Source organism: Fukomys damarensis, unplaced genomic scaffold (genome assembly GCF_012274545.1).
Source record: "Fukomys damarensis isolate Sample0158 unplaced genomic scaffold, DMR_v1.0_HiC HiC_scaffold_16, whole genome shotgun sequence".
NCBI lineage: Eukaryota > Metazoa > Chordata > Mammalia > Rodentia > Bathyergidae > Fukomys > Fukomys damarensis.
This window is the reverse complement of record NW_022900928.1, coordinates 18,573,051-18,595,860: the sequence shown is the minus strand read 5'-3', so window position 1 is coordinate 18,595,860 and position 22,810 is coordinate 18,573,051. Positions and strand designations below refer to the sequence as shown.

The 22,810-nt window shown below is 45.7% G+C and overlaps 1 protein-coding gene across 1 annotated transcript in view; it reads left to right on the top strand.

Moving 5' to 3' along the window:
* The window catches only part of Ctr9 (CTR9 homolog, Paf1/RNA polymerase II complex component), a 29,871-nt gene extending 23,310 nt beyond the window's left edge, over positions 1-6,561 (top strand). The window contains exons 20-25 of the mRNA XM_010615268.3: positions 271-406; positions 563-703; positions 1,596-1,753; positions 2,881-2,977; positions 3,129-3,241; positions 5,496-6,561. Coding sequence (XP_010613570.1) covers positions 271-406; positions 563-703; positions 1,596-1,753; positions 2,881-2,977; positions 3,129-3,241; positions 5,496-5,934 — 1,084 coding nt within the window. The 3' untranslated portion in view covers positions 5,935-6,561. The remainder of the gene's footprint in view (positions 1-270; positions 407-562; positions 704-1,595; positions 1,754-2,880; positions 2,978-3,128; positions 3,242-5,495) is intronic.
* Positions 6,562-22,810: the final 16,249 nt, after the last annotated feature.

The window sequence follows — 22,810 nt, the reverse complement described above, 5'->3', positions numbered from 1 at the left end:
AAGATACAATTGCTGAGTCTTTGAGTCATATGTGAAGATAATGTTGGAAATCTTTGTCGCTGTGCTTTGAGAGGACATTTACAGTTTAGAAACTTAGTATAGTCAGTAGTATTGGCTTATAAGTTAATTTTGCTAATTAAGACTTCACATAGATATCAGCTAGTCATCTTGTTCAGATTTTTTTAAGCGTGTATAAGGAAAACAGATCCTCTGAGATTTTGAACAAACTACTACCTGTGTTCATGTTTCTCTAAATCTGAAACATTCCAGGCAATGCTCTGACTTACTGAGCCAGGCCCAGTACCACGTGGCCCGGGCGCGCAAACAGGATGAAGAAGAACGGGAGTTGCGGGCCAAACAAGAGCAAGAAAAGGAGCTATTAAGGCAGAAACTTCTTAAGGAACAGGTGCCTGTTGTATTGTTCAGTTATGCTCCAAGTAAGGAATCCTGTGCCTACATACACTGTGTGTGTTAGGGAAAAAAGTCCTCTGCTTAGGGATATAGCCACCAATGTTCTCATTGTAAGGACACATTTTTTTTTTTTCCTGTTTTTTCTTCATAGGAAGAGAAACGTCTCAGAGAAAAGGAAGAGCAAAAGAAACTTCTGGAACAGCGAGCCCAGTATGTGGAAAAGACCAAAAACATTCTTATGTTTACTGGAGAGACTGAAGCAACAAAAGAGAAGAAAAGAGGTGGTGGGCGGGTAAGATATGATTACTGCCATCACTGCTGACATCAGTCTCTGCTTGTGGCTTTCAGAAATGAAGATAATTGGTTAAATGTACTCGTTAGTTCTTAGCTTTGATTTCCTCCTATACTGAGAGATAGTCTTCCAATATGGAATTATGTAATGGCATCCAGTACATGTGACACTCTCTGACTCTGTGAATGTGTGTGTATGTGTGTGTTGGTGTGTGTGTGAGCATGTACGGAGTTGAGTTGGGGGTGAAACCCAAGGCCTCATGCATGCTAGGCGAGAGCTATACCACTGAGTTACATCAACCCAGTGGGTCCCTCACATAACGATGGTTCGACTTACAACTTTCTAACTTCAAAGCAATAATCATTCAGAAACCATTCTCTGATTTTATCTTTTCCTGGGTTATACGTGGCATGATATTCTCTTATATGCTGGGTGGCAGCAGAGAACTAGAGCTCCCAGTCCAGCCACATGATAAGGAGGGTAAGCAAATGATACTCTATAGTGTACTGTGTTGCTAAGTTTGGATGTTTGGTGGTTGCTAAGTTTGATGATTGTGTATTAAAATGCATTTTAACCTGCAGTGCGCTTTATCAGGGCATAACCTCATCCTAAATTGAATGCATTTGGAAATGCATTCCGACATTAGCTAAGTGCCCTTTACATCATAGTGACTTCTTAAGTAGTTGATTTTACACAGCCAGTTTTTAACCAATTGAGACATTCTTCCCATAGAAGTCTGAAATATGGGCCTAGCCAAGCAAGCCCTTTTGTGTGACTTGTTAAGGAATGCTTCACTTGTAAATGACTAATAGAATACTTCCTACCTCTTAGTCGTCCCACCGCCCTTACACCAGCTTGGTAATAGCTCACCGTCGTCTTGTTTGGATTTCAGCGCTCTAAGAAAGGAGGTGAGTTTGATGAATTTGTCAACGATGACACTGACGATGACCTGCCAATATCTAAAAAGAAGAAAAGGAGAAAAGGCAGTGGTAGTGAGCCAGAAGGTGAAGATGAGGAGGGTGGCGAGAGAAGGAAGAAGAAGAGGAGAAGGTAATGTCATCATTGATATTTTATCTTTTTTTTTATTTTTTAAGGCAGTGGTAGTGAGCCAGAAGGTGAAGATGAGGAGGGTGGCGAGAGAAGGAAGAAGAAGAGGAGAAGGTAATGTCATCATTGATATTTTATCTTTTTATTTTTATTTTTATTTATTTATTTATTTATTTATTTATTTATTTATTTTTGGCACTGGGGATCGAACTCGAGTTGTTGGGTTTACAAGGCAGGTGATGGAGTCACTGAGCTAAATCCCCAGCCCTCATTTATATTTTAATGACCTTAGAAAATTGGCCGAAGACCTTTCACCCGGGAGTCTGTATGTTTAGAATTTATGAGCACACAGTATCCACTTGGTCTTCCCAGTGAGGCCTTTTGTGCCCCCACATCTTACTTTAATCCTAAGATAAACCTCATGACAAAATCCCCTGCACCTCCACAGCGTCCCTCCTAGGAGCTACATCAGTCACTTTTTCCTGTCACACTCACCGTGCATGTGCAGGCCTGGCAAGATCACTGGTCTGTAAAGTGGCAATAGTGATGCCCACCTCATGGTTTTGCCAGTCATGAAATGTGACTGTGGGTGAAAGCTCCCTTAAAACCACCTGGTGTCATCTGCTGTAAGACGAAGCATGCCCTGCCTCTCTCTGATGTGAAGGTCCCCTCTGAGTTGCCCTTTTCCTCCCTCATGTTCTTTCCTGTCCAGAATTTTCCACTCAGCTGTCTTACCCAGACCTGCCCTTCCCAACCCTTGGCCAACTATACTTGGGGAAGAACCCGGTGGATGCATTCAGACACCAACAGCTGTAATTGGAGATGCAGTGAAGACATTAGTAGCAGGCTGAAATCAGTAGATCGGAAGGAAGAGGAGGGGAAAGATAAGGGTTTGAAGCCTGGATCTTTTCTCACATTCCCAATCACTCCACCAATGCAAGATTCAGATGTAGGTGGATGAGGGAGCTGAGCAGTGACTAAGTCACAGACCTCTGAGAGCAGAGTCACAGGGGTGTCCACTGTGGCTGAGGTCAGCACCATGCAGAAGGGTAAAAGTCTTGACGGCACAGCAGACTTGGACATTACAGGCATGAGTGGCTCTTGGCAAACTCTTGGTGTTCATATTTAAGGCCCCCGAAGGGAGAAGAAGGATCTGATGATGATGAAGCAGAAAATGGCCCCAAATCGAAGAAGCGCCGTCTACCAAGATCAGAGAAGAAGAAGGCTGTAAGTTTATAATACTATTTTTTGGAATCCATATTTTCTCTACAGCTTAATTTCATAGTTCTTTAGGGTCTGTGTGATTGTATTTATAATGCAAACCCAGTTTATAAGATGTCCCTTGATTAATCTGTTAAGTTTGATATTCTCTCTTTAGCCCAAGCCAGAACGTCTGCCTCCTTCAATGAAGGGAAAAATAAAATCCAAAGCCATAATATCATCAAGTGATGATTCTTCAGATGAGGATAAACTGAAAATTGCTGATGAAGGGTAAGAATTTTTCCCTTGGTAAATTCTCCTAGTGATGTGGGTAAACCAAAAGTGATTGCTAAATAGCCTGTTTGTTCTAGGGAAAATACAGTATTCTTTTTCTTTGTTTTCGTAAGAAAGAAAACAGACGCTTGAAAATAACTGGGAGTGGTCACTGTGCCAAAATATTTTCCCTCCAGCTTCTTAGAATTACATAGCTGGGAGAAACCTTAGCAGACATCTTGTCCCAACCCTGTCATTTTGTCCTACGTATTTCTCCCTCAAAGAAGAAAACCTAGTTCATTCCCTTTTCTTTGAGGGTCCTAGTTGAAATTTCCTAAGTGACATCCTCCCAAATGAAGTGTGTTTTTTTGGCTTGAGCCTGGCCTTGCAGAGACAGGGAATTCCGTGGCTGTTTTTTTCTCTTGCTGGCCAGGTGATCGACTGCTGCCTGCTCATTGGAAGGTTTAGTCTAGCCTGCTTCATCTCAGTCTGACTGTGCCCCTCAAGCTCACTGCACCCCTATTTGAATTCCCAAGCCAGAACTCTCAGTACTGTGCTATACCGTGTTCCTCTGTGGTTGTCATTTCATTTGGACACCCATTGGTGAGGAAGTGTGTAAAGTGCTGTGAAGAGGAAGAAAAAGTCATAGACCCATAAATTCTCCAGGCAGTTTTTGGTTTTTCATTTTGTTTCTTAGAGGCCATGGAGAATAGCAAACCAAAACCACATCGTAGTAAGATAAATGGTAACACTTAAGTTTTACATTTATTGCTATAGGGGCTGTACGTTATCTGGACTTGATGGTGGAAGGTGCTAACGAGATGGTTTTTGTGAGAGAAAAGCTGATTGAGTTGGGTCTGATTGGAAGAAAAGGGATTCCTAGTTGGTTAGAGGTGAGAGGGGCTGAGGTTGCTGCTGGGGGACTGGCCCTGTGCGGTAGGGATGTGTAGAAAACTGTTCATGAAGATTTGTGGCTCTCTTTTGTTCGGAAGAGACTAGCTGGCACAAACCTGAATTGCTGTCCCTGAAAGCAGAGTTGTGCCCCTGGCGCCCGATACCCTGGTGTGCTAGACAGAGGCCTGTATGCCCAGTGGAGTGAACGGGCCTGGTTAGAATGTGAAAGTAGGCAGCAGAGCTGGGATGTGACTTAGGCGTGACTTAAGGCCCTGCATTCAGCCTCCAGTGCCCTCACACACACAAACTAGACAAAATATGAATGTGCAAATTTCGTCCAGCGTGGTGCTGAGCTGCTGAGCTGCAGCCTGGTCTGTGCGCAAGGTCGAGGCGGTGTATTTGAGACACCTGCGTCACTTTGTCCTGACCATCGTGAATCGTGTTTGCGTATTTGGCCAGAGGGAGTTAAGTGAACCGGCTCACAGAAGACCCCTGGCCTTTCGTGTACAGACCGCGTCCCCTTCTTAGCCACTCTTCGTCCTGCTCTCACTGCGTGACCTGGCGACGTGATGTGCCTCTGGCGGCTTCCTTCAGATTTATGCACAAAGAGCCTTTCTTCAATCCACAAGAATGTTTAGTTTCAAAAGAAAGTGAGATATTTCACCACCCTTGCCCTTCCTAGACTGAACTCTGTCGGATTTGGTATTCTTTTCCTGGGTTATTCTGCCAAAACTATACAAGGTGTGTGTTCCTGGAGCAGCAATCCTGGGAGTTAAGCGCATGTTCTGGCCTCTCATTCCTTTCAGTGTTAACTACGAGGGGGAGCTCGGGAGCAAAGGTGAAGCTGAAGACCCTTTAGCCGGGTTCCCTGTCTGAGTAAATCTCATCATGGTAGAGGGGCCTAGCACAGAAATAGCGCCTTCACTCTTCTGAGTGTCTGAGCTACAGATGGTCATAGCACGGGGCAGTGTCCCACTGTCCGCTGTGGGACTTCACAGTCTGGACGGCCACTTGAGAGTCTGAGCTTTCCTTTTGTAGCTATTTATTTATAAAGATACACAAATATATCCCCTCCTCTCCATAGTTTTATATATCAAGTTGGGAAATGCTTCATTCGGATGAAAAGTGCCTGACAGGACCCCGTGTGTCCTCTTTCCCTGTGCATATTTTGACTTGTAGCTGAAGTACTTTATTCTTTTCAAATCTTTTATTTAATTATGAAAAGCTTTTATAGCTTAGCACACAGCACACTGGGTGATACCACAACCCCAGCACCTGTGTAACCACTGCTCAGGCCAAGGCACGGAATGTCCAGTGCTCTTATGTTTCAAAGCCTCATGGCAGCGCCCTCGGAGTCCCACCCTCTTGTCTCCCACAGACACGCCAGGCACAGCAACAGCAACAGCAACAGCGACTCGGAGGACGACGACCGGCCCAAGAGACACGCCTCGTCGGAAAGCGACTCCGATGAGAACCAGAACAAGTCCTGCAGCGAGGCCGGCATTCCCCCAAGGGCCCGCAGACAGCAGTCGGAGGAGGATTCCGACAGCGACCAGGACCAGCCCTCCCAAAAGAGGAGGCCCTCGGGCTCGGAGCAGTCCGACAATGAGTCCGCGCAGTCGGGGAGAAGCCCCTCGGCAGCTTCGGAGAACGACTCTCGCCCGGCTTCTCCCAGCGCAGAGTCGGATCGGGAGTCGGAGCGAGGCTCTTACAATGAGGGTTCTGGCCAAGGCTCTGGAAATGAGTCGGAACCAGAAGGATCCAACAATGAGGGCTCGGAGCGAGGCTCAGATCGTGGGTCAGACGACAGCGACTAGGTTTGATTTCGTAAAGGAGCTTCATCTCTGGAGGAAATTTTTTTAATATATGAAAGCTGTGATAAAAACGTCCCAGATGTTTAGTCAGACAATTGTGAAATTTTTCTTAAGGCAGTTTTTTTTCTATCTGTTTGTATTATATTACTAAACCCCGAGAGACATTTCCCGTGCTCGAGTCCAATATTTGAATTCCTTGTGTAAATGAGACTGTTCTTCATTGTGGTACAGTTCCACCTGTCATATGTGAAAACTGCAGTAAAATAAACCCAGATGCTAAGCATTCCTACAAAGGTTTGACTGAAACGTGGCAGATGTCCCTTCTTTGTATGTTAAACAGCATATTGTTTTGATTCTCATTGCAATCTTTTACCGAGTGGTACAGAAACTTGGTATTAAAGTCTGTTCTCTTTTGAGTTTAGATTGGGAATATTTTTATTTCCTGGAGGCAGAGGTGTCTACTGTATAATTGCACCAAAGTACATAGGAAAAGATGTTCTTCACAGTGTAATTTCGCAGCCATGCAAATGAAGCCAGAAGTCTGTACTTTGTCAGGTTGAAGGAGGTGTGGAAAATGCTTTTTCTGTTAGTAGAATGCAAAAATTTCCCTAAGGCCCATAATAAAATTCTTTCATCAACTTTAATATGTCTGTTCTGTTTTTGTTTTGTGTTTTTTCTTTTGTTGTTGTTTTTTGGTCAATAATATTCATATATGAAAATTAGTGTAAATAAATTAAGGCAAATATTTGGAAGGACCTGCATTAAGCCAAAGGTCTCTTCAAGGATTTTGCAATGCTCCACAGACTTGTAGATTGTTTTTAAAGATAAAAGAAAACTAAATATGAATTTTTAACAATTTAAGAGTAATATTTTCTGTAGCATTTATTAATAATAACTTATTAAATATTCTGGAAGGCATTGAGAATGCAGAGGTAAATTGTCTTGCTATCCTTAAAAACCTAGTGAAGAGCCAGGCATGGAAATGAGTGACAGATGCCTGTAATCTCAGCACTCAGGAGGCTGAGGCAGAAGGATCCTGTGAGTTCAAGACCAGCTTGGGCTGCATAGTGAGTTCAAGGCTTGAGTTACACTGAGACCCTGTCTCAAACAAAACAACCTAGTGAAGAAAAGCTTGTCCCTGAGGTATAAGAAATGGGGTGCCGGGTCCTTGCAGAGTGGGGAACACCAAGGAGACTTGCAAGATAAAGTTTCCTGGACACAGTCCCTGAGGGGAGTGGGGAGTCACAGGGAGGGTCACAGGCAGGAGACACTGCACACCAGCTCTAGAACCCTGACTAGCAGAGCAGGGTGCACTGCACGGTTCCTGAGCACCAGGCCTGTTGAGACGCGGGTGCTAAGGTTCGGACTGGGATACAGGTCTCTGGAACCTCTTTCCCTGCTTTTCCCATTGTGTCCGTGTTGCCCCAGGTGACAAGAATCTAAGTTAAGCCTTTCCCACCCATGTCTCCTTCACAATGAGTGGTCACTGAGGGAAAGCTCATATGCAGGCCAGCCCTTGGCCATTCCTCCAGGGATGCCCCTGCTCTAGGTTTTGGCCCCAGAAGTGCATTTGAGTACATGTCCCTTTTGCAGTTTTGGAATCACTTCTGCCTGTTGCCTGTTTCCCTCGGGCATGTGTCCAGAGGGATCAGCAGAAAGCAGTACTCTCCCCTGGCCACATGGCCCAGTCAGAGGCACTGGGAGGTTTCTTTGAGCGCAGCTTCCTTCAGGAATGGCCGAGGCTGAGAAGGCCTCGCTGACAACGGAGAAGACTGGTGGGGCCTCAGGTTGGCCAGGAGCCAGGGCTGAGGTCAGCCTTCCTTCTCCCCGTGGGTTGGCGTTAGCAGAAGGCAGTGTGGAACGGTCAGGTAAGAGCGGAGTCCTGGCTCAGAATCTTGCTTCAGGAGGCTGAGAAGCTGAGTGACCTTGGTCAAGCAACTGCCCCTCATCGGGCCACTTTGCTCAATCCGTTTCTTCTACACTCAATTTTGAAAACTTCAGTTGGATCTGTCACAGAGAACGTGATTTGCATTCTCTGATGTTAATTCAAAGCTATACCAAGCGCCACGACCACAACCATAAAATTAGAGCTATTGAATTTTAAAAAATAATTTTATTCTAAATCTGAAACCTTAAACCCCTCATCCCCCAAACGTACTATTTTTTATATTAGTTAAGCAAATAAGTATCACTGTAGCAAAAGGCAAAACCTAACTCCCAGGATTGTGGCAAGAATTATGAATTAGGTAGACTGAATGATAAACAGTCCACATTACTAACAAAGCTATCCACGTGATTAAGCCAGTTCTGAATGGCACTGTTCACCATGTTCAGCTTGTCTAGACCAAGTTGGGACTGGGCCAGTGATTCTTTAATAAATTACCTTTTTATTATGCTTCTTCCCAGTTCCTAAAAAATACCTTTACTCCTCAGGAAATGTGACTTTCCTAGAGCTTTTAAAGTATCCCTTGTTTTGTTTCTGCTCTCAAATAGTTTCCATGTCTGGGAGTGTTCCGTTGCCAAAGGAGGCAAGAAAGAGCTTTTAAAGGAGAATTCCATCACACTGGAATTTGGACCCTGCAGTCAGTACGGCTCTTCGGGCGAGGTAGTCTGCGACCTCCACTCTTCCAGGCCTGTTGGCTCAGCCAGTGGTGATGCTTCCCAGACAGCACTGGGAAATGGCGAAGGGCAGATGCTCCAGGAGACCACCGGCAGGATCTCTGCATTCTCTGACTTGGGGTTGAATAAATGTACAGACTGTGGCCGCCTCGGGGACACACTGTGTCAGACCGTGGTGATGGGAAGGCTGCCCTGGCTTTGAGCCTGACTCTGACAAGTAGATGTGGCAAAAATGCTTCCCTTTTTAGCCTCAGTATTTCTATCGATGTGGAATAGAGTTGTTAGCAATCCTTTTAGCATTCCAGCATCTTGCCAAATAATTTTAAATAGGGTAGGTCCTACCTCGGCTGCATTAAAAACAAGGTATTTTTGTTCCACATAATTGAAAACCATGTCTGTTATGCTAGGCTTAAATTTTCATAGATACTGATACATTCTATTTTTGCTTATAAAATGTACATTTTGGGCTGGGGATTTAGCTCAGGGGAGCCATGCTGGCCTTGCAAGCACAAGGTCCTCAGTTTGATCCCTGGTACCCGAAAAAAAAAGTATATATTTATTTAGCTCTTTTTTTCTATTTTGCTTTTTTTATTCCTCTTTATAGAAGACACGGTCTTTTGTAATGCTTGTCACCTTTAAAGTACTGCGTTTTAGAAAACATCTCAACTTTTTCTGCATTGGCCTTTTGTGTGTGTGTGTGTGATACCAGGGATTGAACTCAGTACCTTGTGCTTTCAAGACAGGTATAGCACCACTGAGCTACATTTTCCATTGCCCAGCCCTGCATCTGCCTTTATAGAGTTGATAAGGCCTAGATCGCCACTCCTGTATGGCTCTGGGGCAAATCTGTGTTTGTTCATGAAGTCCACCGCTGAACAGCAAAGAGGACACTTACTAGGTGCAAAGCCTTGGGGTCTGGATTTCATGTCTCATTACAAGCTAATAAATTTGAATTCACTTTCTTGCCCGCTGCTGTCTTCTAAGTAGATCTCACTAGTCCCAAATTATAGTCCTTCAAAAAGAAGTCTGTAGTTAGATAAGTTATAAAGATACTATGCTAAAAAAAAAAAAAAAAAGATACTGTGCTTTACAGCCCCTGTAACATTTAGAAAGCTTTTGGTGGCAAATTATAGGAACTCTGCTTCAAATCAATTCAGCAAGGAGAGATTTGTGTTCTGTAACTGGACATGTGCGGGATTAGTGAGGAGGCTCAGTGCTGGCTGAGTATGGTGGCACACGCCTGTGCTCCCAGCACTCTGGAAGCTGCCGGAGTATCCCAGGTGCCAGCCTATCCTGGGCAACTCAGGGTTTAGCAAGATCTAATCTCAGAATTTTTGTTTTTCTTTGGTACCAGGGATTGAACTCTGCTTGCAAGGCAGATGGCATTACCACTGAGCTACATCCCCAGCCCTAATCTCAGAATTTAAAAAAATAAAAAATGCCAGACATGGTGAAGCACACTTATAATCCCAGCACTGGGGAGGCTGAGGCAGGAGGATTGCTGTGAGTTTGAGACCAGCCTGGGCTACACAGTGAGTTCCAGGTCAGTCTCAACTACGTAGTGAGACCCTGTCTCAAAAAACAAAACAAAACAAACAAAACTTTAAAAAGCCTGGGGGATGTAGCTCGTTGTGAAGACCACTACAAAATACAATGTTCAGTATTGTCTAAGACTCACCTTCATTCATATTTTAACACAGTATATGCCATGATAAAATGTAAAAATAATATACCTGTACCCTGACCAGTGGCTCCCCATCTGTTCTTTCTCAAATGCGCTCCTCTTCTTTCCCACATACAATACTTTTTTTTTTTTTTTTTTCTGGGATCAGGAATTAAACTCAGGACCTTGCGCTTGCCTTGCAGCCGGGCACCAGTGAGCTAAATCCTCAGCCCTTCTACATGCAAAACCTCTGAGTAAAGGATTTACATCCACCTGGAGATGTAACCCTCTCTTGAGGATGTGGGATTACAATTTGGACATTGGTTATTGTTATGTGCTACTGTGGAAAAGCCCATGTGTTGGCCTGACATGTGCCCGGCATGCCCTGATCCTGGGATGGAGGTGACGCTTCTACATACCCACCAGACAGCAGGCTTGGGACGGGGCTTCCTTTCCATCGAGTTCCCAAGGGCCAGTCATAAGACTAGCTGCTGATTTATATTTTGTTCTTAAAATTAAACCTCATGCTGGGCGTGGTGAGGCTTGCCTGTTATCCCAGCACTGGGGAGACTGAGGCAGGAGGTTTGCTACAAGTTCATGGCCAGTATGAGCTACATCATGAGTTCAAGGCCAGCCTGAACTACATAGCACATAGCAAGACCCTGTCTCAATAAATAAATTAATTAAATAAAGTGCATGTATAAAAATGAAGGCTGTGAGCCACGCGTACGTGTCTGCCAACCCAGTACTCTGGGAGGCTGAGGCAGGAGGATTGTAAGTTCAAGCCCAACATGGGCAATTTAGTGATTTAGCAAGACCCTATCTCAAAGGAAAAATGCTGGGTGGGATGGTACATGCCTGTAATACCAGCACTGGGGAGGCTGAGGCAGGAAGAACACTGCAAATTTGAGGCCAGCCTGGGCTACATAGTGACTTCAAGGCCAGTTTGAACTACATAGTGAAACCCTGTTTAAAAAAACAAAGACAAGGGCCAACATTTTAGTTCAGTGGCGCTTCTGCCTGTTTTGCAAGCATAAGGTCCTGAGTTTGATCCCCAGTAAAAAAACAAGCAAGCAAACAAAGCAAAACAAAACTAAAACCCCAAAATAAATAAAGGGAAAAAAATTTGTTTTTAGAAAGGGTCTCACTTTGCAGTTCAGGTTAGCCCTGAACTCACTATATAGCCCAGGATGGTCTTGAACTCAAAGCAGCAAAGATCCTCCTGCCTCAGCCTCTGGAGTGCTGTAACCCACCACACCCAGCCAGGAAAATATATTTTTTTAAAGGGCTAGGGCTATAGTTGACTGTGAAGGCCTGGATTTCATCCCTAGCACTGCTAAACACAAACAAAAAGGCAGTGAAAAAGAACTGGCCTCGAGGTTCTGAGGTGTCTGGTATCTCCATCCTTCTCTCCTACCAGTGTCTCAGCGGATTCAGCTGGTTGGAGTCATGTTTCCACTTGAGCTGTCAACGGCAGAATGGTGGCCGTCGGCGAATGTGCCCGACTCTCCGTGAGGATACAGATGGTGGGGTGGGTAAACCACCTTAGAAGCTGCTCTTAAAAAGTCACCAGACTTTGCTCTCCTTTTGGTAGTGAAGGCATTGAGGCCTAGTCAAACCACTGGAAGACCGCTTCCTTTGGGCATAGACCTAATAAGGAAACTGGAACTTGGTCCTTAGTCCCTGACATGCTGAATTCCATTAGGTGGGGTGGGAATGTCCATGATACTATCTTCTCCGGACAGGAGCAGATGCCCAAAGCCTTGTTCTCTTCAGAATTGCTCTGTTCTTTGAAACAATACCGTTCTGATTTCTCCCATGGGAGCCTGGGACCCTTAACTGCAAAGGGGACTTTGTTTCCTGCCTTGCGCTGCCCATTGTCTGGGCCTGTGGGAGCGAGCAGATGCTGTTCCTTGCTTACCTCACCTCCTGCCACTTCCTACTTGGAGGAGCAGACAAGGCAGTGGGAAGGGGCACCACTGGGCCAGGGCGGTGATAGAAGGGAGCACCCCCGTGTTCCATGGCCATGCCAATTCTGTGAGGGACAAATGTTTCATGGACGTTAAAGCTCTGCTTCCGCAGCCTGCGACCGTCTTAGCTGTCTCTTGTCTGCACTGTCTAGCAAAGGAATCATGCACACCCTTCTTCATGCTTCACCAACATGGCAGACCTCAAGCTCCTGCCCTCTTCATCCTCCAAGAAGAGCCAGGCTCTCTTCCTTCTGGAATCTCACATCGAAAACAGCAGATTTCCACTGCTATGCAGGGCAGCTTTGACCTTGATTGTCACATGAGTCGGCAGTGTGATCCCTAGGACAGCTGTGCTCCGGCCAGTGAGCACCGATTCTCTTTGATGTGGGGAACAAATGCTTTTACTTCTTTGGTCCTAGGGAACCAATCCAAGCACGAGGAGAAGGAACCTTTGGAAAGAGCTGGGACTCCTCATCTGTGTAACAGGGAGGGAGGCAGGCTGTGAGGTTGTTGGCAAGGCAGAAGGCAGTATTTGTCATGCTTTGGATCTGAGGTGTCTCCCAAAGGTCATGTGGTGAAGAATTGGTTGCCAGCCTGTGGTGCGGTTTTAGGAGGTGGGGCCTAGTGGAAGGAAGTGAGGTCACTGGGGTGTACCCCTGAAAGGGATAGTGGGACCCTGGCCCTCCCCCTGCCCTCTGCCATGATGATCTGTTCCCCTCAGGCCCAGACAATGGACAGAAAGAGACAATAGAGCAATACGGCCAGCTGACCATGGCCTGGAACTGTGAGCCAAAATAAATCTTCCCTCCTTTTAACATGGTTATCTCTGGTATTTTGTCACAGTGATGCAAACGTGGCCAACACAGAAATTTCGGTGGTAAGAAAATACAAGAAGCGCCAGGTATGGTGGCGCACACTTGTAATCCCAGCACTCAGGAGGCTGAGGCAGGAGGATCGCTGTGAGTTCGAGACCAACCTGGGTTCCACAGTGAGTTCCAGGTCAGTCTGAACTACATAGTGAGACCCTGTCTCAAAAAACAAAAAACAAAAACAAACAAACAAACAAAAAAAAAAAAAGAAAAAAAGAAAATACATGAAGCAAGGGAGATAAAATCTCTTCTCAACTGAGGTAGAAGCTGAGGCCCAGTTCACCCTGGCTGGGTACAGTGATGCCTCAGTTCACGAATTTAATTCTTTCCATGATGCTGGTTGTAAAATTTGTTGCAACCACGATAGTGTGAAGAATTAAGTTTGTAAAATGGATACATATTGAAGATATACTCCTACGTGAAATAAATAAGGCACACATGTGTAAATACCAAATAGTTTCTCTGGTGTGAATAATCTGCAATAATACAGAAGATCCTAATAAGATTACTGACATTGTGAAATGGGAAGAAAGGAGCTAAAGGTGTAGGGAAGGTGGGACGGGTAGGGGAAGGGTAAAAAGGGAAAAGAAAAAAATGTGAGATGATGAAAAGATGGAAATAAAGTGTAGATGGGGAAGGGAGGAGGGGGTGAAGGGAGGGCAGGGACAAGGGGAAAAAATGAGAACCAAGACCTGTCATGTAGAGGTACAAGATCCCAACAATGAATGTAATTGTACTGTATCCTAAAATGTACCAATAAACTCAAAGCTGAAAAAAAAAAATTAAGTTTGTGAACCAAGGCACCACTGCATAGTCTTTGGTGGTCAGCAAGGGGGCCTGGGTTGACTATTGTTTATCAGGGCTCATCAAATTCTAAATGGGCCCATGGATCACACAGGGATTCTGACCCAGGAGAACTGGAGTGAGGCCGGCTATTCTGCGTATCTAATAAACTTCCAGGTGTACTATATAGAAGACTAGGCTTGCTTATGAGGTTAAGCAGCACTAAACCCCACCCTGGAGTGCAGTGGTGCACACCTGTAATCCCAGCACTCTCAGGAGGCCGAGACAGGAGGATTGCCGAGTTTGAGGCCAACCTGGGCTGCACAGTGAGTTCAAGGTCAGCCTAAACTACATAGGGAGACCCTGTCTCAAAATCAAAAAGAAACAAAACAACAACAACAACAAAAAAAAAACTCACCCTTCGGGCTGGGGATTTAAACTCAGTGGTTCCACTGCCTGCCTCAAAAGCACAAGGACCTGAGTTCGATTCCCAGTACCCCAAACAAAAACAAAACCCTGCCCTTCCTGGGAGACACCCAGGCAAAATGTTTTCACTGGGGTTTAAAGATCTGACAAAGCAATTCCATCAGCTAGAGGTGGGGAGTGGAGAGAGAGTCCTCTCAAAGGCAAGAGGGAGGAAGAGTCAGAGGAAGCTCAGAGAAGAGGAAAGGTGTGAAATGCTCATTTTGAAGAGCGAGATAGGGAGCAATAGGGGGAAGGCAGCAAACCGATGGCACAAACACCACAAGTTCTGAGTCTTTGGAAGAAAGAAGTGGTTAGAAGGTGCTGGTGGGAAGCAAAGTGGACATGGGCCGCCCAAAGGCCACTGGGCACAAGAGGGAAGACGGCAGAGGAAGTCGACTTGGGGAGACAGCCAGGTTTCCTTTAAAGCAGGATGACAGGCAGGCCGAGGCAGGCAAGACCGGCGGGCGGGTCTGGTGATGGGAGTGGAGCGTGGGCTCCAGAGCGCAGGGGCTGGGGAAGGCGGGACAGCCGAGCTAATGTGTGAGGCTCAGGGTGAAGGTCCAGGCGGATGAGGCTGAGGCAGAGGTGGGGCATGACGGGAAGAGGGGAGCAGTCCTGCCTGCGGTGAGAGGTGGTCGGGGCTGCTTTCTCCTGCAGCCCTGGCCATGTGAAGGTCTCGCCTTCTGAGGGGAGGGTGTCAGGAGAGGAACTGCTCCTGGGACAGGAGGCCGGGGGTGCCCTTCTCCAGTGTCCTGTGGCATCGTGGCACTGGAGCAGGACACATGAGGACGTGAACTCGCCTGTCCACGGTGCACTGTTACTGATGTGGTCTTTTAAAGTAAGTGGTCCGACAACACAGTCCTCACATGACGTGCGTGACTCGGTGTTCCGTGCTCAGCATTTCCGGAGATAAAGCCATAGTGTTTTGAAACCCAATCGCGTGTACGCTGGAGTGTGAGGTGTCCTGAATACGACACCATGTGTACTGTAAAGGTTCTTTCTCTGCCCAAAAGATTAACTAACTCAATTTCTTTAACTTGTGTGATGTAGGAGAAATATTTTAATGGCTATTAATATTTCACTTAGTAAGTGAATCAAAATATACATTTAAAACTACATATTACATAAAATCATCTGATTCCATTTCAATGCAAAACCTGCCCAGTGGCTTATTTTTGAGCCGCTTTCTAAATCCTGGAACGTGGGTTCAGAGGGAAGATCACCGCCTTGTGTGATGTCCAGCCTTGGGAACGGGCCTGTGCTCAGCTGGAAGTGTCGTCCCCAGCTCTCAGCCTCATTTGCTTCCGCTCAGGACAGTTGACCTTTCTATTTGTCTGGTAGTTGGGGACTTTCCCTCTGAGCTTTTAAAAGTGATCCTTCAAAACTGGTTTACAGTTTTGCTAACTCTTGAGATTGTGCAGTCACATGCCCAGAAGTAGCAGTTAAATCTCTAATTTTTTTTTAAACAACTCTTCAAGGGTCTCCAGAAACATCAAAACTACTATTTTCCAGGGCAATTGCGGGTTAATGTATTACTTCCCAAAAAGAACAGTGTTAACTGGGCGTGGTGGTGTATGCCTATAATCCCAGCACTCGGGAGGCTGAGTCAGGAGGATCGCTGTGAGTTTGAGACCAGCCTGGGCTACACAGTACAAGACAACAACAACAAAACCCAAAAAGAACAGTGTTGTTTAACAAAAGTAATTTCAAAGGCCTCCTGTCATTGGAAATAACTGTCAGAGCTAAATGTCTTTTAGCTCTTTTCTGAGGAGTAACTCGGGAATTAAAAACTGCAGCACTGGGGTATGACTCTGGTAGAAGTTGCCTAGCACGTTCGAGACCTTAGGTTCCATCCCCACCACTGCAAAAGAAACCAAACAAGTGACTGGGCATGGTGGCACATGCCTGTAATCCCAGCATCCGGGGCTGAGGCAGGAGGATCACCTTAGATTCGAAGCCAGCCTGAATTACACAGCAAGACCCTGTCACACACACACACACACACACACACAGGACAAACCAAACAAAAAATGGCAGGCGTGTATTGGATGTCATATAATGGAATGATGGCTTCACCTTCCTAACTTCAGTTTCTTATATTCAAATTGGGATAATGATGTCTTCATCACAAGACTGTCTGAGAAAAAAGTAGTCAGGGTTTGAAGTAGACTTACGTTTTGTTTTGGTTTTTTCCCATCTTGGCAAGTGGTTAAGCTACATTCTCAGTCCTAAAACTCACGTTTTCTTTTCTTTTTTTGTAACCACTGATCCCCCCTACCCCCACCCCATGGTATCAGGGATTGAACGCAGGGCCCTTCACACGGAGCTACATCCCCAGCTCCCCCCCCCACCCCAGGTACTGGGGATTGAACTCAGGACCATGCACTTGCCAGGCAGGTGGGGCACCACTGAGTTAAATCCCTGGCTCCCCAGCTCTTTTTTGGACAGTCTCGCTAAATTGCCCAGGCTGAGGTTAAACTTGTGATCCTGCCGCCTTAGCCACCCAGGTGCTGGGATTAATTAAAGTATGCCACCACACCCAGCTGATTTTCTTAAGAGCTATTTGTGGTCAATTCTTCTATGTATATATGGCAAATATTTTTCTCAGTTTGTCCTTCATTCACAACATTTTTTTTTTCATTTTGTTTTGTTTTGTTTGAGATAGGGTCTCACTATGTAGTTGAGACTGATCTGGAACTCACTGTGTAGCCTAGGCTGGTCTTGAACTCACAGTGATCCTCTTGCCTCAGCCTCCCAAGTGCTGGGATTACTGGCATGCGCCACCACACCCAGCTTGTTCATAACATTTTGAATCAAACATAGTAATAGACAAATCCAGTCACATTTTGTTTTATGGGTTATGGATTCTTTTTTCCACACACAGAGTAGATTTTCAATAAAGTTAAAAAAGCTAATGCATTAGTTTCTCTCACTTGCTTGGACTCCTTGCAACACCTGCACCTAATTTTGCAGTTATAATTTTGTATTCCTTTACCTTTTTTTTTTTTCTGAGACAGGATCTTACTATGTAGTTGAGACTAAACTGGAACTCACTATGTAGCCCATGCTGGTCTCGAACTCACAGTGATCCTCCTGCCTCAGCCTCTTGAGTGCTGGGATTACAGGAGTAAGTCACCATGCCTGGCTGTAATCTTTTTCTTAAAGAGAGCCCTCAAAATTATATAAACTGTTAACCCCACAAAAATTGGAATATCCTCTGATACTAAGAAAGGCCACTTGAGCCAGGCATGGTGGCGCACGCCTGTAATCCCAGCACTCAGGAGGCTGAGGCAAGAGGATCGCTGGGAGTTTGAGACCAGCCTGGGCTACATAGTGAGTTAGTTCCAGGTCAGACTCAACTACATAGTGAGACCCTGTCTCAACCCCCCCCCCCAAAAAAGAAAGGCCACTCTACCCCAAATTATGGAAACTGCTTATTCGATTATATATTTTGGGGGTTATTTTTATTTTCTAGTTTTTCAATACTAAGGGGGATTACTAGTGTAATCATTTGTGTGTGTGTGTGTGTGGGGGGGAGGAGCTCACTGCTTATGGGGTGGGTCCTGTCCTTTCTCTCCTCTTTTCCTACCTATCCCCCTACAGGCAGTGTGGTGCAGTGGTTATCAGTGCTAGCTCCTGAAGCACAACTTGGGGTTTCAGTCACAACCTGGGACTTCAGCTGTGTGAGCTAGCACTTGCAAAGAGTGTGCCAAAGGGTCATAACTCCTTGTTGAATAAATGAAAGACCTTGGACAAGATGTGTTAACTTTCCCAAGTCTGGAAAAATCTTAATTCTATGACTCAAGACACAGTGCAGGCCAGTTTGTAATAGCTAAAACTTGGAAACAGCTCATCTGCCCATCCGTTGGAAACTGGATAAAAGAAGATGTGGTTTTTCTATGAAATGGAATACTACTCAGCCATAAAGAATGAGAAAGTAGATTCATTCATAGGTAAATGGGTACATTTTGAGGATATACTCCTAAGTGAAATAAATAAGTCACACATATGCAAATACCGAATAGTTTCTCTAGTGTGAAAAACTAAAATAGTACTCAAGATCCTAATGGGACAATTAGCAAATAGGAAGAAAAGGACCAAAGGTGCAGGGACAGTGAGAAGGATAGGGAAAGGGGAATAAGAGAAAAGGAAAAAAAACATGAGAAAATGTGAAAATGGAATTTATTAAAGTGTTTGAAGGTGGGGAGGGGAGGAGGGAGTGAAGGGGGGGCAAGGGGAAAAAATGAGAACCAAGACCTGGCATGTAGAGGTACAAGATCCCAGTAATGAATGTAAAATGTAACTGTACTGTCCACCTAGAATGTACCAATAAATTCAATTAAAAAAAAAGACAGTGCAGGGGAGGGGCAGTCTCAGTGAGTGATGAATACGCCCTAAGTGATAGGGACTGGGCCCCGAGGATGGGCCACTTCGCTTAGAGAACAGCCAAATCCTCACCGCAGGTGACTGGCTCTACGTCGCCCCGCCTCTTCCTGGCCTCAGACTGGGCACTTCCGCCTGTCGGACCCTGCCCTGCGTGTGGCTCCTCAGACACACCACGTGCGATTCCCCTCGGCGGAGGCTTTGGCTCCCCTCTGCCTGATGCTCTTCCTCCCCGGAGCAGCTGTTTCCTCCCCTGGTTTCCCTCCAGCTTTGCCGCAAGTGTTACTTCCTCACACAGCCTTCCCCGAATACCCGACTCCAAGCAGCATCCACACCACTCCCTTTCCCTTACCCTGTTTCACTTCTCTGCAGATAGCATTTACTATCTGACAGCATTTACTCACTGTCTTTCTCTACTCTCACTGGTTTCACTTCAGATGTTGCACAGCTGACCTGAGCAGCCCTTGAGGAAACTGCTTATCAGCCACATCGCTGTGACACCCACAGCTGACAGAGGACCTGGCTAAGGGCAAAATTCCCCCTCGGCCTTCTCGGAGCGGGTGTGCTAGTCTGGTCCCACGCTCCTCCCCGGTGCAGAACCTGTCCGGTACCTGCCAGGCATGGTCTCCTGCGGCCCAGCAGAGGGCGCTGTAGACAGCTGTCCTCCTGGGAGGCAGGGTCGGTCTCAACCTGCTGAGGCAACGCCAGGTGCGAGGTGGGGCGGGCAGCCGTGTGACCGTGTCCTGTTCCTGCCACGCTCTGCTCTGTGCTCAGGCATCTTCCTGGCCAGAGCTCTTGCTTTTCCTTGTTAGGACGTCTCTCAATGTAGACAAGCAGGAAAGCGCTTTGTAAATCCTGACCTCCTATCCTGTTGGGCAGCTGGTGGTCACCGCGGGCTGGCACAGCCCCTTCACCAGGGTTGGATGTCGCCTCATTCACAGGAGCCGGATGGGATCTGTCCCTGGGTAGTGGAGGGGAGATGGGTCCTCTGCGGAGGCGGAAGAAAGACGAAGCTGGGCTACTAGGAGGAAAGGGCCACCTTTCCTGGACCGAAATTTTCCCCATGTGCTCAATGGGATGTTTCTTCTTCCCAGCTCACCTGGCGCTTTGTCACATCCAGGAATGGCCCTGTCGCTGTCTGAGCCACTATGTCTCCCCATGGATGGACAAGGCCTCGTCATCCTCACTGCAAGGCTGGCCCTGAGGCGGCGGCTCTCTCGTTTGTGCACAAACATGAGGAAATTATGCTGCGGTGGGGAGCTGGGTGCTTTGTTGGAAGCACTGGGAAATGGAAACGCTGTGGCAGTCACAAATGGCGAGAGCTTGTCACTTCAGCAAACGTTCAGTCACAACTAGCCTGCTTATAGCTTCTGCAAAGTGGGCTAGGCAGACAGGTACATGAATTATTTCAGTTTAGTGTGTCAGCTGTAGCACTCATCCAGTTACATGAAATCCACGAAGCTTAAGTTTCAAGGCCACCCTCTTACACGACCCTTTCAGGAGCAGGAATCCAACTTTGTATTCATTTCCTCTAGGAGCCTCTTCCCTGCAAACTGTGTAAGATTTACATTCACAAAGCCCGAGTACATTGTTGCCTCCATTATTTATTGATCCCGAATACGGGAACAGTGACTTGAGTGACGTGTAGTTGGGTGGAAGCAGGAAGGGCCAAGATGGGCCACGGCAGAGGGGGCCCAGGATGCGCGGGTCTCTTCTGTCCTGGCTGCCCAGCCAAGTCCTTTCCTCCCGAACTTAGTGGACTCAAGCCCTAGCTGACAGAAGAGAGGCCCCAAAGGCCTGATCCTCTGCTAAAGAAGTGGAGACAGTGAGGAATGGATGCAAAACCCAGCTAGCTAATGGTCACGTGTGGGCTTCTGCTTGAGTCTCTAACTCTAGGTGGCATCGCGAGATACTGGCAGGGGAAGCCACAGGCCTGTCTCCTGAATCCAGCCAGGCTACTTGTTCAGGCTGCGTAGCTGCCCTTGGTCACTGCTCATTTCTAAGCCTGGCTCTCTGGCCTCCCTGTAGGTCCCGTTAAGTGGACTTCCAACAAACTTCCTTTCTCCTTAGATGTCAACATTTTCTTTGCAACCAAGAACTAATCAGTACAGACTCCTCAGTCTTGGCAGAGAAAGCCATGCTGAATGAACCATTTCTACTGATAGCTAACAGATAAGCTAAAAGGAGGCAGTGCTGGAAGCACCAGATCTGAACAGCACAAAGACTTGAGACAAGGTCTAAGTAATGGAGCAGAGGCCCAAATTAAGGATTGACTTAAATCAAGGTGAAAACTATCTGATGGGTCTTGAGCTGAGTGGCAAGACTTGAAATTCCTTTTGCTCCTGTTTCTGTCAAGACTAAATGTTGGAAAAAAGTGATCTGAGGTTCAGGCGGTTCCTATCAGACTGAGGAAATGGTAGGTGAAGTAGAACCATGAACTCTTGAAACATACTGGTGACCTTGAAAAGGTTTTGGGGTGGGGTTCAGAGTTTGGCTTTAATGAGGTTTGAGGCTAGAGGAGTTGAATGGCAAACGAGAAAGGCAAAAATGTGGTAAAGATGGGCAATGTCATTTGTAAGAGATTACTGTATATTATGATAATGCTATGTAAGTCACTTAGGCAAGGTATGTGTGAAATACGCCCAATAGTTGTACTATGATATGGCACTTTAAAAAAATACTATTCAGCTGCAACACAGCAGTAAGGCTTATTGTCTAGGGATCTGTGAAGTATTCCAGAAACTCATGAAGCATATAGAATAGGAAGATGGAGGAACAACTCCTGGAGTTTAACCACGAACCAGCACACAGCAAGTTCAGCTCTTACTGACCTTTTGCTCAGCACTCTAGCTCAGCTAGAGCCTGGCTGTAAATGCACTCTGGTGACCAACACACCCCCCTTAGAATATGCTGCCTCTGCTGCACTTCCTACCCCTTGGGAAGAGCTGGCAGTGGGATAGAACTGAACTTACAGCTCAGCTTTTATTTATAGTCTTCAAAGTCAAGTCTCTTGAAACTTGTCTTTGCCTATCCTTAATTTTGCTGTAGTTAAAACATCCAAAAGCTATACTCTTAAGATGGCTGCTGAAAAACCATACAGGTATACAGGGTGTACCAGGATCAGTGACTACCTTTGAAGGTCTCCCCAAAGACCAGGCTGCTCTCAGCCATGATACAGGTCTGGGAGTATGATTAAAGTCTCCAGTAGCTTCTAAAAATATACTTTAACCTCCTTACAGACCTTAAATTGGACCAAAAAGGCAGAAAATTTCGCTGGGACACTGATTACTTCTTACAAGGAATGGGAACTTTCAGTGATGTAAGGACAACTACTGGCAGTGACGTCTGCATCATGACCATGCTTAGAGATCACTAGTCTATTTCAATGTGTAATGTTTAAGAAGTTATTGTACTGGTTGATTCTGATAAACTGACCTAAGCAGGAATAACCCTGAATCAGTCTCATGGAACAGGAATCTAATTATGAATTTGTAAATAGGGACCAGAGGATAAATTGAGCAGGGGAAGTAAAATTAAGATGCATCATAGACTTGTACCAAGTACTCACAAAGAATGCAGCAATCACTGTGTAGTAAAAACATTAATAAAAAAGTCATCAAGTCTTTAAACTGATGGGTGTTCTGCTCCTCAAAATAAAAGCTAACAACTTTACATAAATCTTGACATTTAAAGTTACATACAACTACATCAAGTATCACAATGTTTATTGATAGATACAAGTATATAAAATCAGGGCATGAACATGACTTGATAAATTAAGTAGACTTAATTTCAATACTATAATAAGGGGGACCAATTCAAATTCTCACCATTTGTTTCACACCCACAAAAACCACTTCAAGGGCATTAACGATCTCTCAAAACTGATCAGTTTTGTGCAAGTAAACCATGTTTCTTTTAAAAAGACTTGTGCACTTGCCCAGGCTCAAGGATATTAAAATCTAGCACATAAAGCCCATTACTAGAGGTAGAAATACAGGCAATATACTATTACGGCAACAACCATCAATTACAGTTAAGAATTTTTCTGTAACAACCAAATGGATAATCAAATATTGCAACAACTCAAGTATTACTGAGCAAAGTGCATTTCTACAGTATTCAGT